The 17,954-nt window shown below is 32.2% G+C and overlaps 1 protein-coding gene across 1 annotated transcript; it reads left to right on the top strand.

Annotated features, from left to right (window-relative positions):
- Positions 1-6,675: 6,675 nt before the first annotated feature.
- On the top strand, positions 6,676-8,930 carry LOC120092849. The gene is made up of 2 exons (XM_039051079.1): positions 6,676-7,027; positions 7,630-8,930. Exon 1 carries the CDS (start codon positions 6,852-6,854, stop codon positions 7,014-7,016), a length of 165 nt encoding a protein of 54 aa, XP_038907007.1. The 5' UTR covers positions 6,676-6,851; the 3' UTR covers positions 7,017-7,027; positions 7,630-8,930.
- The last annotated feature ends 9,024 nt before the right edge of the window (positions 8,931-17,954 follow it).

Genomic DNA, 17,954 nt, shown 5'->3' with positions numbered 1-17,954 from the left:
ATCTATCTGTGATAGACCGTAATAGCCAGCAATAGACTACTATCCATATCCAGATAGACACAGATAGTGGTCTATCGCTGCCTTTGCAATCTATCACGGATAAACTGTGATATTTTGCTATTAGTTACAAATATTTTTAGCAGTTTTGTCATTTAAAATAATTTTTCATAAATAAATAAATAAATATTATAAAAAAAATATTTTTTTAAAGCTAATAATAAATTAGGGTCAATTCGAGTTATTTTAGTTGAACCAATAAACCAATACAAATTTTCATATATTTAAACCCAATCCAATCCAAATAAATTAATCGAATTGGATTGGATTTTTCAAGTTATCGAATTTTTTGAACACTCCTATCACCAACTTTTTGGCTCCTCTTAATCCTTGAGACTTTTGAAGCAGACTTAAGAAAAGTAATAAACTTATTAGTATGTCAATATTAAATGTTAAATAGAGAAATCAAAGCTTAACTCAATTAGTCTCTCAACATAGTAAGAATTTCAAATCTTCCACCATAAATTATTATATGATTTTAAAAAAGATATTTCATCTGCAATGAAAACATTTTAATCTGATATTAAAGTCGTCTATAATTATCATGGTGTGAATAGTTATATTGTATAAAGTTTTTCTTTTAATTTCTTTTTTTTTTTCTTTTGCAAACTTGATTAAAGGGAAGAAAAAGATTTATGGTCTGTCAATCTAAAAAAGAAACCAATAATTTTCTTTTTATCCCATCATTTAATATGTAATATTTAACTTTAGTCATTTTAACAAAACTTTTCTTTCTAATTCAAAAAAGAAAAGAGGGGCGAAGCAGCTCGACCGATAGGGAGAGGAATCGAGGCATGATCAGGGGCGGGATTTGACTCTTCAATGGTTGACTTTTGAAATTTTACATATTTGAATTTCTTTATTTTATCTTATTGAGTAAACTTTCATTACTTAATTTAAAATATATGAAATCATATTTTTAAAACATCCATGGTCAAATTCTAGATAGAGTATATAACTCACACCCTTTCATTTTATTGGTTTTTGATTAATAATACTGTAAAATTTTCTTATTACAAAATATAAAAACCAGTAATATACTATATATTAATGTTCTAAAAAAAATTTGTTATATAATTGACAATTACATTTACTTTTTTACTTTCATAGCTATTTTATAATTATTAAGCCTTACCATCAACAACAATTTAATTTAATTACTTTATAAAAAAGTGTGATAGAATGAATGCATGTGAGTGCTAAATAGTGTGATAGAATGAATGCATGTGAGTGCTAAATAGTTTGTAAGTTAAATATTGAAGAGATATTTTCAAAAATAGAAAAATAGGAGAAATTATTTACATAAAATAGCAACATTTAACCTTTTTTTATAGAGGCTGACGTAGACTGATAAAAGTTTATCATTATTTATCAATCATAGAAATTAATAGAAGTTTATCATTGATACTATGTGACAGATGTTGATAGAAGTCTATTAATGTCTATTGATGTTCTTTTTGATATTTCAGTAAATAGTTTGATATTTTCTATCTATTGAAAATTTTCCCTAAAAATTCAAATGTCTAAGGTAAATTTGATAGTGATGGTTTGAGTATAATTTCAAACCATTAACTTATAAAAATTTTCCTTAAACATTCAAATTTTTAAGGTCAATTTGATATTAATGGTTTGAGTATAATTTCAAACCATTAACTTATAAACGGCTTATGCACCAAGTTAGGTAGAAAATAAAACTTTTAGTGTTAAGTCAAATATTTCACATCGTTCTTCACCAATAATCATGTGGATAAAGAAAAAGGTGAAGAATGGTTAAATTCAATCAAACTATTAGACAAAATTTTAAACAAACTAAATTAAAAAAGAAAAACATTGAAAAGGAATAAAGATGATATAATTAAACTTTAAAGGTTGACACTAATTTCGTGTCAACATTAACATAATTTAATAGATATAATGTTTACCTTCAATCAAGAGATCAAAATTTTGAATTTCTGATAATTTAACTTAAAAAAAAAAAAGAAAAATTAAAATGTTAAGTTTTGAAGAATAAATACATTTGGTCATTAAGTTTTTAAAATATACCTTTTTTTAGTCCTTGAATTTTTAAGATATGTGTCTTTTCTTCTTAAATTTTCAAAAGACATCTTTTTAGTCTTGAGATTTTAAGATTAATTTAAAAGGTCTCTAAATTAAAAATTAAGTTTAGAGAGAATTAATAGTTTTTGAGAATTTATTTTTTCTGATTTAAAATGTCATATAGATTTTGCAAATGATAGTAACATTTTTCATGAACTTTTTGAACCTATTTTTAAAAATTTGGACATAATAAAGATTTATTTTGAACATCTAGAAACCAAATACAATGCACTTATTATAAAAAAAAATTAAAAAAAAAATCAAGGATTAGAACAGTAACTTTTAAAAATTTAGGAATAAACATACTTATTTTTCCAAATTTGAGGACTATGTAATTTTCTTTTACAAAGATGTTAGATAAAATGTGTGGGGGTATAAAAATCGAATTTATGACCCAGGATTAACGATAATATGAATAACTATACTCATATTTTTCCAAATATAAGGACGATGATTTGGTAGATAAGGATGAGATAACTCCTTATGTCCCTGTCTTCCTTTTTTTTCCTTTTTTCTTTTCTTTTCTTTTTTTTTTTTTTTTAATTTGAGAATGCAATTTGTAATATTTTTTAGGAAAGAAATAATTAAAATAAGCCAAAAATGAACGAAAAGGAGAAAAATAAAGAAGAATCTAGATTTCAGGCGCCTCCATCTGAAGAAACCAGGGTCGCCCACGTGGCCATCGCACCGCACATTGATTGTTTCCCATAATTTTCATTAACAACTTTACGTTGGCGGCGTGGGATTGGCTTTCCCATTATTTCTTTTAATAATTTAATTTTTTTCTTTTTATATTTTCCACATCTTTTTAAAGAAATATATAGTTCTTTACTATTGTTATTAGGTTTAATACTATTTTTGTTCGATTTTGGATCATTTTTGTTATTATATTTTTAACTTTAAGGGTGGAAACGATTCGGTTCGGTTCGATTTAGTAGTCAAATTGAGTCGAATCGATTTTTTAATATGTGAAACCGAATCAAACCGATTTATTGATTCAAACAAAACCGAATCGAACTACATATATACAGTTCGATTCGGTTTCAAATTCAGTTTGATATCTTTTAAAAATCTATGTTATATCTTTTTAATTAAAAACTATTCGGTTCGGTTCCGTTTTTAATTCGTTTTTGTTCTTTAAATTAAAAGAGTTTTGTTTTAAATTCAGTTTTACTCTTTATATATTAGTTAAAACGGTTTGGTTCGGTTCGGTTTCAAATTCGATGTTCGAAATTCAAACCGAAAAATTGAATTAATTCGGTTTCAAAATTTCTTCAAACCGGTCCAAACTGCATTTTTCGGTTTGATTTTTAAAAACGGTATGATTTTTGCGATTTGAATGGTCACCCCTAATTTTAGTCATTATACTCTCAAAATGGGGACAGTTGCAGATATAGATATTAAACCCAAAGTATTAGTAGGTATAACATAATGTAAAAAAAAATACAAATATGGCCAAATTTAAATAGTCTATCAGTGATAGATCATGTTATTGGTAGGAGTCTATCAATGATAGACTATATCACGGGTAAGAGTCTATCGATGATAAAAGTCTATCGCTGATAGACTTGGCTATATTTGTAATTTTTTTAAATTGATGTTATACACTTAGTTATTATTCTTAAAAATGTTACCAATTGCAATTATCCTTCAAAATGTTCATTTTGATCTTTGTATTTTTAAAAGTTGACCATTTTGGTGCTTCATTTTTACTTTCTTTCTACGAAATTAACATGGCCAAGTTCAACAACTAAAATAAACTAAATTGAAAGTACAATGAATAAAATGAACATTTTAAAAATATAGGGATCAAAATGAGCCAATGTTAACAATATAGAGATCAAAATGAACATTTTAAAAATACTAGAATTAAAATAAATCAAAATTTAAAATACAAGAATCAAAATAATATTTAAACCTTATTATTATTATATTGGTTAATAGATTTGCATATATTTATTCTTTTAAGATGTTATATAATAACTTCAAAATCAGGTCAACTCAACTCGATTTGTATCATTGTAAGTTGGTTTGGTTTATTTTATGTGCTCAAATTAGATTTGAGTTGAACTCTATGAGCTTAAATTTATCGATGTATATATTTGTTTTAATTTAGTATTTTTAACCCTTTTTTTTATTATAGTTGTTAAGTATAATTTTCTATAGTATAAAGTCAGATTTAGCTTTTCAACATTAAAGTATAAGGCTATAAATTATAAGTTTAGATTTTTAATAAATGCTTGAATATTAAAAATATATATAATAGATTATATTCATTTACAACTGCAAGATGTAAAATTCTAAAATGTATTAGAGTTCCTGAATTTTTAGTTTCATATCTAATTGATCACGGTTAAAAATCAACTATTATAGACATTGTAATTTTTATCTAATAAATTTGTGAATTTTTAAAAACTTTAAATAGGACAATGATATGCAACCTATTAAATATAAAATTAAAAATTCAAGAACCAATTATACTAAAGATTGAATGTCTAAAGATTTAGCTATTAGAAATTAGTATAGAGACCACCTATGAGATACAAAGTTGAAGTTTAAGAATCTATTAAATATTTTAAAGATTGACATACCAAATAGTCACAAACATGAAAAGTTAAAAGAATAAATTTGTATATTAAAATTTAACACAACAATTTTTCTTGGTGGTTTAAGATTTGTAACAATATAGTTCTTGTGTTGAGAAATCTTATCTCACAAAATAAAAAAGTTAGAAATTTGTCGTATTTAGTGGTTGAATGTTTAAATATAAAAATCTAATTATTATACTTTAAAATTTATAATAATATGATTCCTATTATTTTTCTCATCAAAATTAATTATAAATTTGGATTATGTAACAACTGATATAGTACATAATTTATAAAGAAACGTGGCCCTTAATCAAATTTAATATGTTAAATTTCATGAAACACTATTAGTATTTTCACGGTAGAAATTGAATGATCTTAATAAATTACAAATGACAACAACTAAATTGGTACTTATCAAAATTTAAAAGTTAAATTGTTAGGACTCCTTTGGTAATCATTTAGTTTTTTATTTTTGGTTTTTGAAAAGCTTATAAATACTACTTCAACCTCTAAATTTCTTGTCTACTTTTTATTAATTGTTTAAAAAAATAACTTTGAAAAACTTATTTTTGTTTTTAGAATCTAAGAATTCAACCATTGTACTTAAAAAAATGTAAATCGTTGTTAAATAGAGAGGAAATATTAATTTTTAAAAAATAAAAAGCAAAAAATGATTACCAAAAGAGGGCTACATATTTGAAAATTAAGGCTTCATTTGGTAAAATTTCATTTTTTGTTTTTTTTTTCTTTGAAAATCAAGCTTATTTTCTTTTTATTTCTTACGATGATTTGCATCTTTTTTTAAGTACAATAGTTGAATTCTTAGCCAAATTTAAAAAATAAAAGCTACTTTTTTTAGTTTGCAAAATGTGGTTTGTTTTTTAAACCATTGGTAAAAAGTAGATAACAAAGAAAAAAATTTGGAGGTGAAAATAGTATCTATAAGCTTAATTTTAAAAAATAAATAAATAACCAAATAATTACAAAACATGACCTAAATTATCATCAAACTAAATGCATGAACCACATAACAATTAGGGGGATTTTCAAAAAAAAAAAATAATAATAATAAGGGAAACTATTTACATAAAATAACAACATTTAATCATCTTCCCCTTGTTCTTCTCTTTCTTCTCCACCTCCTTTTTCGGTACGATCTTGGTCTCTCCCTAATCCACACACTCTCTTCTTCTTCGGTCTGATCTTGTCTCTCTCTAACCCATGCATTCTAATGTCCAACAGCCATTACACTCATGCCCCACCGTCGATCTACCACCGTTTGGGTTTACATCGTAGATCTGGTTGTACATAGCCATCGATAAGCCAGTTTTTCCCTGATTCTCTCTCTCTTCCTCTAACTCTAAGAACCGTGCAGTCCAATCCTCGCCGTCGCTGTCTTGTTGTCCCCAACGCTAGAGTTTGCAAAATTTTTGGCTATTAGGGGTAAGATTTTGGACGTTTTGGGTTAATTTTGTTTGGTTATTGAACATCCATTAAGTTTTGATGTTAAAATTGATTTGCCCACGAAGTTAGATGCTAGATTTGAGTTTTGTTGCTTTTAGATAATTATGATTGACATCGTTATCGATGTTTATTACAGATCCATACTAATAAAAGTCTATTAACATCTATCAATGATACAAATTTATATAAATCTATCACTGATAGACGCTAAAAACTGATACAAGTCTATCATGATACGTGTTTGATTGATAGAAGTCTATTATTGATAGAAATTGATAAAGGTCTATTATTGATAAAAACCGATAGAAGTCTATAAAAATTTATTCATAATACAAACTCATAGAAGTTTGTGAAAATTTCCCAAACAATTATCACTACTACCATCTTGAAATGGGTCAATTTACCGGATGTTATGTGAAACCAGCCGCTGTTTTTGTCGTCTATAAATAATCTTTAAAATTTGACAAAAAATTAGTATCCTCACTGTTTCAAAGCTCCATCAAATCAAATCAAAATCATAATCTATCTTTCTACAAATAAAAAGAGCAACCGAGACGCGAAGAAAAAGAGGAAGTTCAACGAGAAGATTCGTCATTTCAATTGCTTTTGCTGCAGATTGATTCTTCTAATTTGACGCCGGAGATGATGCTAGTATCGGTACTGGCGGAGATTCTAGAGGAGTACACGGCGGTGCTCGTGGAGGTGCTCCGGCAGCTCTTTCATTCCGCCCCATTTCCTCGCCGTATCCGGTTTCTCATCCTTCATAATCTCCCTTTCGTCGATCGACCAAGCGGCGTAACGGCTTAGCGGCGATTTTTGTAATTTTTTGTTCTCTCCCTTGAATTGTTCGATGATTTCTTCTTCTTGTTCTTGTTCTGGTTTGATCTGTTCTTCGTTTATCGATTGCTGGATTGTTCTGTTTATGAATTTCGAATATGGGTTGAAAAGTGAATTGGATTGTGGATCTATGTTTTCCTCTGTTTTCTTCTGTTTTCCTCTGTTTCAGATTGGAGACTGACGGCTGAGCGGTGGCCACAGATTCACGGGCTGACTCTTTTTCTTTTTTGTTTAATTTGTTAAAGAGAACAGAATTAACAAATTTAAATACAAATTTAGTGTGAGAACTTTGAAGTTTGATAGTTTGGTATCTGTAAAAATCCAAAACTTGTAACAACTTTTGAATGATTACCAATAATTTCTCATGAGTGAGGGTTGTTACTATCATTTTTTTTAAGTTTATGGTCCAGTATGAAGTTTGTTTAAAAAGGTCATGTTATTTTTCAAACGACTCACTTTTAAATGTTCCATTTTAGTTTATAGTTGATTTTTAAAAAAGATCATCTATTAATATTTTTACTATAATTTTTAGAACATATCCACATATTGTATTCATGCAATTGGAATGATTAAATCTATATAGGATGTCGCTCAACCTCCGGACACCACTTTTGACAACCATCATCAGTCAACTCTAACCACCGCCCTCCAGTGACCAGTGTCGCCCAACTCCTGCCGCCACTTCTGGCAAATGTCGTCGGCCAACTCTGATGAATGCTGCCGGCCAACCTTTACCCGTCACCTCGGTGATCGCGTTGGCCAACCTCAACGACCATTGTCAGCCAACCTTCTGTCGCAACCGGCCAACTCCGACCACTATCAACCAATCTTTGGTAACCCCTTCCTCCCACACTAACGAAATTTCTGCCACTAACTCCGTCAACTAACCTCCGGCAACTACCACCAACCAACCTTAAAAACACATTAATAAAAATATCTTGGTATATAACAAACAAGACAATTTTGTATATAAAAACACTTTTAAGAAAGAATTATAGTATATGTGTGTTTTTTATTTTAAAGAGTTTTTATCAAAAGCATTTAAATAAAAATGAATTTTTGAAAGATATTTTTTTCCTAAGTCATCCCAAACATGCACATTAGACTATAATTGTATAGTTATATATATTTAGGCTATATGTATAAAAAACCTGGATTTAATTTAATAATATTTTCATTTTTTTTTTTGTCAATTTAACTAGCTCGAAAACTTATAATCATTTCCGAAACGTAAAGATTTAAAATGTTTAAAATAATTTAGCAACCAAATAAAAATAAAAACTCAAAGTTTATGATTTTTTATTCCTCAAATGTAAATTGATAAGAAAAAAGTATAATTTTTTCAATAATTAAATTTAATATTAAAATACTAATTTATTTCAATGTTAAGTTAGAGTATTACAGTAAAAAAAAATCATTTTTAAATTAGTTAAAGTGACAAAAGTGGATGAAATTTTATTTCTAAATCTAGTAAAATTAAAATATCAAATTCAATAGACTAAATAAAATTATAATTTTAGTAAAAAATCTCTATTTCAATTTTTTTATAAAAAAATATTTCTTCTAAATTTTTTAGATTATTTTAAACTCTGCTATATTAAAATAACTAAGATGAAAATTTTGAACTAATCTAAAATCTAACCAAAACCCAGACTTAGAACTTGCACTCCAAATACAGTTTTCTTAAGCCCAGACTACCTAAATTTCCCAACTTAATCCCCAGGCTTAACATTCCAAACGTGCACGTCAAATGTCCCCTTAAAATTAATTTAATGTTATATTATTTTACATTTTTAAATATGACTTTCATGTCATTCAAATTGATAATTTGAATCATGACTTTGGAGTGAGTTTAGAAATAAAAAATAAAAGTAACTTTTACCATGATAAAATTACTCTCAAACATTGTCCTAAGTTGCATTTTAATTTGATTTTTAGGGGAGTGTTTACGGTAACAAGTGAAATATTGAGAAAAAGTTATGAAGTCTACTAAATTTGTAAACTCCTAGGAGCCACGTTTTTAAAGGTGGATGAGATATAAAATTTATGCTTTTTTTTTTTTTTTTTGCCTTTATGGCAGGACCCACCAACTCTTAGTGATCCATACATATTTTCACTTGAATGAAATAAAGTCATTTTTTAAAATATAAAAAAGTGACTTCTCTTCATTATTGATACCTCTACCTAACAAATTCTTGTATTGATTGATTCTATACATATCTAATGTGTTTGACACAAGTCACAACCATGGTGGAAGATTTCCATCGAGTTTTCAATGGCACGAGATTTTAGTGAGAGAATTTCATTTTCTCCCATTTCTAGAAAATTTCAAAATTTCTTAAAATTATGTCTTATTTTTCTCTCACTTCGATGAAATTTGATAGATCTCAAAATTTCAAGAAATTTTGGTTTTTTTTTATTAACTACGTTCAAGTTTTTCAGTTTTATGATTTTAATTACATATAATTGTTTAGTTTCACATATCATATCATTTCTAACAAAGAATGGAGCTTATTAATGGTGGTTTTTTTTTTTTAAAAAAAATCAAATTTATCTCAATTTTAAACTTTATTTTCAATCCAAAACTTTCACTCCTAAAAGTAATAAAATTAGATAAAACCACAAAAAAAAAAAAAAACTTATTTTATTTTTAGCTTCATTCAAATTTTTTCCATTAAGTTTTTACATCATTAATTGAACTGATGTGAGTTTTTTTCTTTTACTATCTATTGAATGAAAAATTTTAGATCAATCACAAATTGTCACGTCATTTGCTAAATTAATGACAAAATTACAAATCATCAAATTTGAGAATAATTAAAAGTTGACATGTGTCTCAAATTGAAGTTGAAGACAAATTCTGATGACGCTATGTGTTTTCATCACAAGGCATTGAGTAAAGTCAATTTGACCCAATTTGATATTATAATTTGGCTAATTTGGCCCAAATGCCAAAATATGCCCAAGTTCAGCTAGTTAGGTCCAAGGGCCAGACCCATGGACCAACCAAGCCCAAGCTCACGAGGCTCATTAGAGAATTGTATAAATAAGGAGCTCTCTTCATTGGTGGGGGTTAGCAACTCTACACTCCAGAGGACCTAGAGAGAATTCTCCTAACAATCAAAAGACACCCTAACTCCTGAAGCTGACCACACTTGAAGACTAAATCCTTTGAAGATACAAGCATTTTTCCAAGACTTCAAGCTCACGAACATCCACACGCTTCGCTTCTATAAATCAAGCGTACACATTCGACCAAGAGAGAATCATAGGATCAAGTACTAGAGATCAAACCACATTCGCATCTAATCTACATCAACACAAGTTCCACTCTACAAAACAAGTTTCTCTAGAAACCACGTGCAAACGCTGATCCCCCAAGAAGATCATCAAGCCCAAAGGTTGATCATTCAAGAAGATTATCAAGCCCAAAAGCCAATCATTCAAGAAGATCATTAAGCCCAAAGGCTGATCATCCAAGAAGATCATCAAGCCCAAAGGTCGATCATCCAAGAAGATTATCAATCCCAAAGGTCGATCATCTAAGAAGATCAACAAGTCCAAAGGCCGATCATCCAAGAAGATCAATAAACCTAAAGGTCGATCATTTAAGAAGATCAACCAACTTAAATATTATAGTTTATTTTGAAAGCATCAAAAGATTATGAATTAGAGATTGTACTTGCTACACTAAAATTAATATAAATACAAAAGTTCAAATTCCATGAAATAAGTTTCTCCAGAAACCTCATGCAAACAAATTAGCACGTCCAGTAGGATATCTCAAGCTCTCATCCCTCTCTCAACATTCAAACAAATTAATGGCACCAATGAAAATTGAATCCAAAGCAACTGTTGCAAGCAACACCTACACAGGACTTGTCACCTGCAATTATTCAAAGAAGATTGTGCAGGAGCAAGAACAAGGTTTTGTCATCGTAGAGAAAATCTAGGAACAACCGACGAAATCTCCTAAAGGCAGGATCATCATAAGAGAAATTACCTTGTTTGACAACTTTGTTTCTACTTTGGACCAATCAAAGGAAGAATCATACCTTGACGTAGTGTCTGTCATGATGGCTGATGTAACAGCTGAGTCGGTCATGACAGAGATGAAAATGAAGACAAAAAACTTAATGAAAGCCATTGAGGAGCGAGATCATGAAATTGATGCTTTAAGAGATCAAATGCAGGCTCGAGCAAATTGCTGAGTCGAGTCAAGCTCCAGCTACAAAAGCCAATGACAAAGGAATGACTATCTTGCAGGAAAACTAGCCTCAAGAATCTACCTCTATCGTCTCCCTGTCAGTTCAAAAACTACAGGATATGATTACAAACTCAATAAGAGCTTAGTACAGAGGGTTGCCGCAATTTTCTTTTATGTACTGCAAGTCGTACACTAAGAGAATTGACAACCTGAGGATGCCTGTTGGGTGCCAACCTCCAAAGTTCCAGCAGTTTGATGGAAAGGGCAATCTGAAATATCATGTTCTTACTTCATTGAAACTTGTGAAAATGCAGGAATCAGAGAAGTCCTGCTAGCCAAAAAGTTTGTTCGTACGTTGAAAGGAAGTGCTTTCGATTGGCTTACTGATCTAGAGCCGAAAGCGATTGACAGCTGGGAACTGTTGGAAAGAGAGTTCCTCAACCACTTTTATAGCACTAGGCGTATCACCAGCATGATGGAGCTGACAAGCACCAAGTAACGAAAGGGAGAGTCGGTCATCAACTACATAAACTGATGGAGAGCTCTAAGTTTAGATTGCAAAGATAGACTCACGGAGTTGTCTGCAGTGGAGATGTGCACCCAAGGCATGCACTAGGAGGTTCTTTACACAATGGAGATGTGCACCCAAGGCATGCACTAGAAGGTTCTTTACATCTTACAAGGGATAAAACCTTGTACTTTTGAAGAGTTGGCAACACGCGCTCATGACATGGAGCTGAGCATCACTAACAAAAGAACTAAAGATTTTATAGTCCCTAAAGGAAGAAAGCACAAGAATGAAACGAAGGGCACTGAAAAGATTGTGGATAGTGCCGCCAAAGAATCTATGGTCATTCATGCAACTCCAATGAAATTTTCCTCCAAAGGAAAACAAACAAAATTTGAAAGAAAACATAATGAGGGTGAGAAGTGTTGCCCAACTCTTAAAGAATGACAGAAGAAGGTTTATCCATTCCTTGATTCTAATGTTGCGGACATGCTGGAGCAACTACTAGAGAAGCAACTTATTCAGCTGCCGAAATGCAAGTGACCAGAACAAGCAGAAAAAGTAGATGATCCTACTGCAAGTATCATCTGGTCCTTAATCACCCAGCGGAAAAATGCTTCGTGTTTAAGGATCTAATTCTGAATTTGGCTCGTGAAAAGATGATTAAGCTAGATTTGGATGAAGTAGCTCAAACAAATTACGACACAATAGTGAAGACTTCAAGTGTTCCAACACCGTCTGCGTCTTATAATAAAAAAGAAAGCATTATCCAGTTTGGAACCTTCGTGCCTATAGTTGTTCGGTTCCAACAAGAGATTCAAACAACAAACTCTCTGAAGAAAGATTAGGCTGTTGAAGATAACGACAAATGGTGGATCCTCGTGACTCGTTGAAAGAGAGGACAACCAAATTCTACCTAAAAAAAGTTGCGCTCCTATCGAAGCTATAGAAGAAGGAACAAGGCTCGAAAAAAGAAAGGAAAAAAGATTGCATGGAAGTCTAAGCCTGCTAAGGAAGAAGACAAGAACTTCCCTCAACTTCGACGACCAGTATCTTTTGCATAATTTCTCCTAAGAAGCTTCCTCGATAATCATCCAGATGAAGTATTAGAAGTTATTGCATGTCATGCTATCAGCATAGCAGAAGTTGATAACAATCATATAACTACTAAAGAACACGATGATTCAAAAGAAATTGAGCAAAGAATTTCTGTCTTCGATCGTATCAAGCCTTAAACTACTCGATCTTTAGTCTTCCAAAAATTGAGTATGGCCACGATAGAAGAAGAAAGCCAATGTCCAATGTTTACTACAACTCGAGCTTCAACTTTCAAGAGGCTAAGTATCTTCACATCAAAGAAAGATCGACCTTCAACATCTGCTTTTGATCGTCTTAAGATGAAAAGCGATCAACATAAAAGAAAGATGAAAACCTTGAAGGCAAGACCATTTCATGAAAAAAAAACAACAACAAGAGGATTCATAGTCGTGTCCCTTCATGCATGAAGAGGAAGTTATCTGTTGATATAAATACAAAAGGTTCCTTGATGGTGAAGTCAAAGCTCATAATATTGACGAATCCTACAAATGAAGAGGATGATTAAAGCCATGATGAAATTAGAGCTTTTGAATTTTAAATGTAGAAGCTCCTCATAACAAGAGTCTAAACTGCATGCTGCTCATGGCCCCCAAAAAAATGTGAACTATGTTATGACTTGATCCTTGTCATTATAGAGGGTACGTAGGTAGCTTGAAGAAAACTTTAAGTTCAGTCCAAACAAAAAAAAAAAAAAACATTCTTTTGACTACGTTATGACGATCTCTGTCATTGTAAAGGGTGCGTATTAGGTTCAATCCAGACAAAAAGAAAAAAAAAAGCAAAAAAAAAAAAAAAACCTTTTGAACTACGTTATGACTTGATTCCTATCATTGTAAAGGGTACATAGGCAACTTAAAGAAATTTAAGTTCAGTCCATAAAAAAGAAGTGGCACAATCACCCTACTTGTGGCGCAATAAAAAAATTGATGTTGTTCTTCTCTACTGGGGAGCAACACAACAAATTGAAAATGTTCATCTATACTAAAGGCAGCACAATAAATTGAAGATGTTCATCCCTACTGGGCGCTACACAACAAATTGAAGGTGTCCATCTCTACTGGGAGCAACACAACAAATTGAAGATGGTCATCCCTACTGAGGGTAATGCAATAAATTGAACACGTATGTTGTTTGCATGATACTACATGATAACTGGCAGAAATGCCAGTTATTATAAGCCATTTATTTAGAATTATGAGGGCTAATAAGTAGAAAATGCGGTGATAATACTTAGAATTTGCGAAAAATTAAGTTTTGCATCGATTAGCACCTAAATCCTCACTGACCCCAATATTATGCGTTACTTCGTGCCAAAGTGTCTATTTTTGTAGCTATCGCAGGAATCAAACGCATACGTTGGAAATAAGCAATCGCAGACAAACACATGTGCTAAAGCCAGGCGACCGCAAAGACAAACGCATGCACTGAAAACCGAGCTATCGCATAGACGAATGCATGCGGTGATTGCATGCGTCCATTGCATGGAAGTTGCGGTGATCAATTGGAGATTGCAGCCATGGAGTGACAACCATAATAGAAGGGTGATCGCAAGATGAGTAGAACGCGTTGATACTTCAGCTGAATCAAGCTCGGATGCATACCTTGGGAGTATCAACAAAATAAGACGATGTGACATTGCTCAAACCACGACAAAGGCAGCAATAAGACATAACGCAATCATGATAGCTGTCGGCATTTAAACTCTATAAATAGCCCCTTGGACCTTCATTTCAAGACATCTGAACTTCTGCCTCAAGATAGAGATTTGCGATCACAGATGAGAGCATGAGCGAGATTTTCAGTGAGAATTCTTCATCTCCACCAATCATACCGAGTGACGTCCGGAGCTTTCGCCGAAGATAGAGCTCGAGAGAGATATCTCCACCATTCATCCATGGCACCACCGGCAACCTTGACGCAGAGTCTTTCATTTCTCCTCTAACCTCTGTATTATATTACATTTTAGCTTAAGATATTAAGATATTTTGTAATCAATGCATATCTTGATTCCTTCAATGCCATCTTCTTCATCATCTTTATCTTTATCATCATTTACCTTCATCGTTTATTTGTCAAAGGCGATCGCATACTTAATCGTGTAGCCTAGAGATAGGACGCATGTAGAAACCCACCGAGAGGTGTGCGTTGTGCGAGTATAGTGAGTTAATCCTTTTTTCTTAGTGAAAGGTTGTAGCAACACTTGTCTATAGGTTGTTCCAATGCTTGTCTATAAGTTAATTAGCCGCGTCTAACTGCTTGAGAAGGTAAGAGATGGAACGCACTAAAGCAAAGTATGCATTATTCCTAGAGATAGGCACAATCTTATGCTCGACACAACCATGCACTATAGAGATATAGTCATGCGGCTGATCAGCGAGAGGTGTGCGATGCATTAATGTGACAAGCTAGGATTACTTGAGCGATTTAAGATAATAAACATTACTATGCATTAACGGTTGTTTTGTATCTACCGATTCTCATCGCAAGTCTCCTATTACTCTATCTGTTTAGTTAGGAGTAGGAGTAGTGTGTATATCCATTAAACTTCTTATTTTTACTTTTATTCATCGCCTCAAATACATTACTTTTATACCAAATTGAAACTTTAAGAAATTTTGAATCCACCTGCATGAAGTTTTGGATCTATGGCTATTTCAAGAAAATTTTGTCATTGCTATTGTTGGAATGCCTGAATTTAATTTTTGACGCTCGAAACTCAATTTTATATTTAGTTTATGTATTATTTATGATTTTAGGCTTAGATTTTAAGGTGTCATATATAAATTAGCTAACCTCATTTGCACCTTTGTCTAATATTTCTCTCTAATAATAAATTGATCTTTCTCTTTACTCGTGGATGTACATAAATTTTTGTGTTGATTTCGTGACCAAAATACAGCAAGATACATTCAACATACAGTTATGCAATCAAATCTAATTATCAGCATGCTAAAAACAAACAAAAACGTAAGGGATAGAGTTCCATACCAGTTGAAGACTATCTTCATACTCCGGAACTCCAACGCAGAGGAAACCCTCCAAGAGATCTACCAACGCCCGGCGGAAACGTCGATTGCAACAACACGATCAATGCGAACACAAACGCCGAAACGGGGACAACACCACCACTAATGAGCCCCGAGTAGTCTCGGAGTGAAAACCCAAAGGGTGGGCTTTGGTGAATTTGGTAGAGGACGGAAGACAAATGAGTTATGTAGGCGATAAGCAAGTGGGAGAGAAAACAATGCTATCGTATAGCAGAAATGCTTATTGTCTAGAGGAGTTACACGATCGTGTAGGATATGCTAAACGATCATTTAGGAAAATGTATACGATCGTTTAGCTAAATCGGCACACTATACGATCGTTTAGAGAAGCTATTCGATCGTTTAGGCAACGGTGTGCGACCGTTTAGGCGCGAGGTATACGATCATTTACGTGGAGAACGCTATTACATAGGCTCTCAAGCTATCGTTTTGAATCACCAATGTGCACTTCACGAATTCTTTTGGGCAATTGAACGATTCAAAAATGAAAACCTTTTTCATTTTAACCCATCGATTACCATAACCAACGTTACCCACTAACCCACGCCCGAACATGGAAAAAGGATTAATTATCATATAATTAATTAATTAATTAATTAATATAATCATATTATATTTATATCCTATAGTTTGATATCACATATCTACTATAGTATTTTCTCCTTTACTTGATATAAATCATATTTATATCTAATTTCCTCCAAAATAATGTATCTCATACATTTAGCCAATTATATCATATATAATTAACCAGCCCAATTATATCATATATAATCGAACTTCCTCTTGTCAATTTGAACATTTTAAATTAACCCAAATACTGGTTCTCGACTTTTATCCAAGCTACCCAAGGGACCTAATGGACCTGTGGCTCGAAGCTCCAACAGTACGTGAATAGCTGACTAAACTCTTTAGCCATGAGATCCACCATCTGTTAATTGTCAGTGATTCCACTAAAGACCAACAGCTAAACTCCTCTTACCACAGATATATTTATGTGTCCATTGGATATAACCAATCATGAGTACAATGACCCTTCACTGATGCTTGTAAGTACAATGACCATATATTTATGTGTCCATTGGATATAGCCAATTTATCGTTTTGTCCCTGTAGTTACATCTCACTCCTTAAGTTCCACTGATTCCTCTAATGAGTAATACAACATAGTCCAACTATGTATGAACACCTCTCAGGCCAGGTGTGTGACGCCACGTCGTTCAAGCCCTGGAATCATCCCTTAAGGGAGCTATCTATCTACTTACCCCTGCCTTAGGGAAGGAGTGAATTTCATCTTGTGTAGCTGAGTTCCCAACTCCCAAATCAGATGAATCCCCAAAATGGTAGGTTTGAATCGGCGACCTGGCCACTCGCACCCATACAAATCAAAGAACCACCCTCAATGGCAGGAGTTCCCAACTCACTCAGGATTGAGGTCATGATATTTATGGTCATCCTAGTGAAGTGAAGTCTCTGTCATTAACCCAAATACTGGTTCTCAACTTCGTGGTCAGGTCTTATACAAACTCTTTGTATAGGACGTCCCCGCTCGCATGTCTCTAACATGAATGATCAGAATCAGACCATCTGTGACAAGTCACAACACTTGTGACCATTCCACAATGCAGGCCGTGTCCGTAGCATTACCAGGATAAGGTTTCCCTCCTTTATCCATATACTACAGACCATTTTGGTTATCACTCAAGACATGATCCACTTGTATGTCACCACATACATACTTGAGTCACATACAAAAAACCAGAGATTTTATGTTTATTGGTCTGCGGTAAAGCAAATAAAACAATTAACCGAGCAAAATACAAGATGTGAAGTAAATATCATATATTAATAACACAAGCGTTCATACATACTGTTTACAAACTACAGGACATGAGACTTTAAGGCATCAACCCCAACAATCTCCCACTTGTCCTAAAGCGAAGTGGGGTGTACAAAAAAACTTAGTACAAAACAATAAATTAGGGCATAAAAGCCCAGCACAAAAAAATCTCCCACTTACCCTAGTCCAGCCGCGGGCGATCCTGTAG

This window comes from Benincasa hispida, chromosome 12 (assembly GCF_009727055.1).
Source record: "Benincasa hispida cultivar B227 chromosome 12, ASM972705v1, whole genome shotgun sequence".
NCBI classification, from domain to species: Eukaryota; Viridiplantae; Streptophyta; class Magnoliopsida; order Cucurbitales; family Cucurbitaceae; genus Benincasa; species Benincasa hispida.
The sequence above is the reverse complement of the archived record's forward strand: the minus strand, read 5'-3'. Positions and strand labels throughout refer to the sequence as shown.

Coding starts and splice junctions, on each gene's coding strand:
- LOC120092849 (XM_039051079.1), top strand. CDS start 6,852: ATGATGCTAGTATCGGTACTGGCGGAGATTCTAGAGGAGTACACGGCG.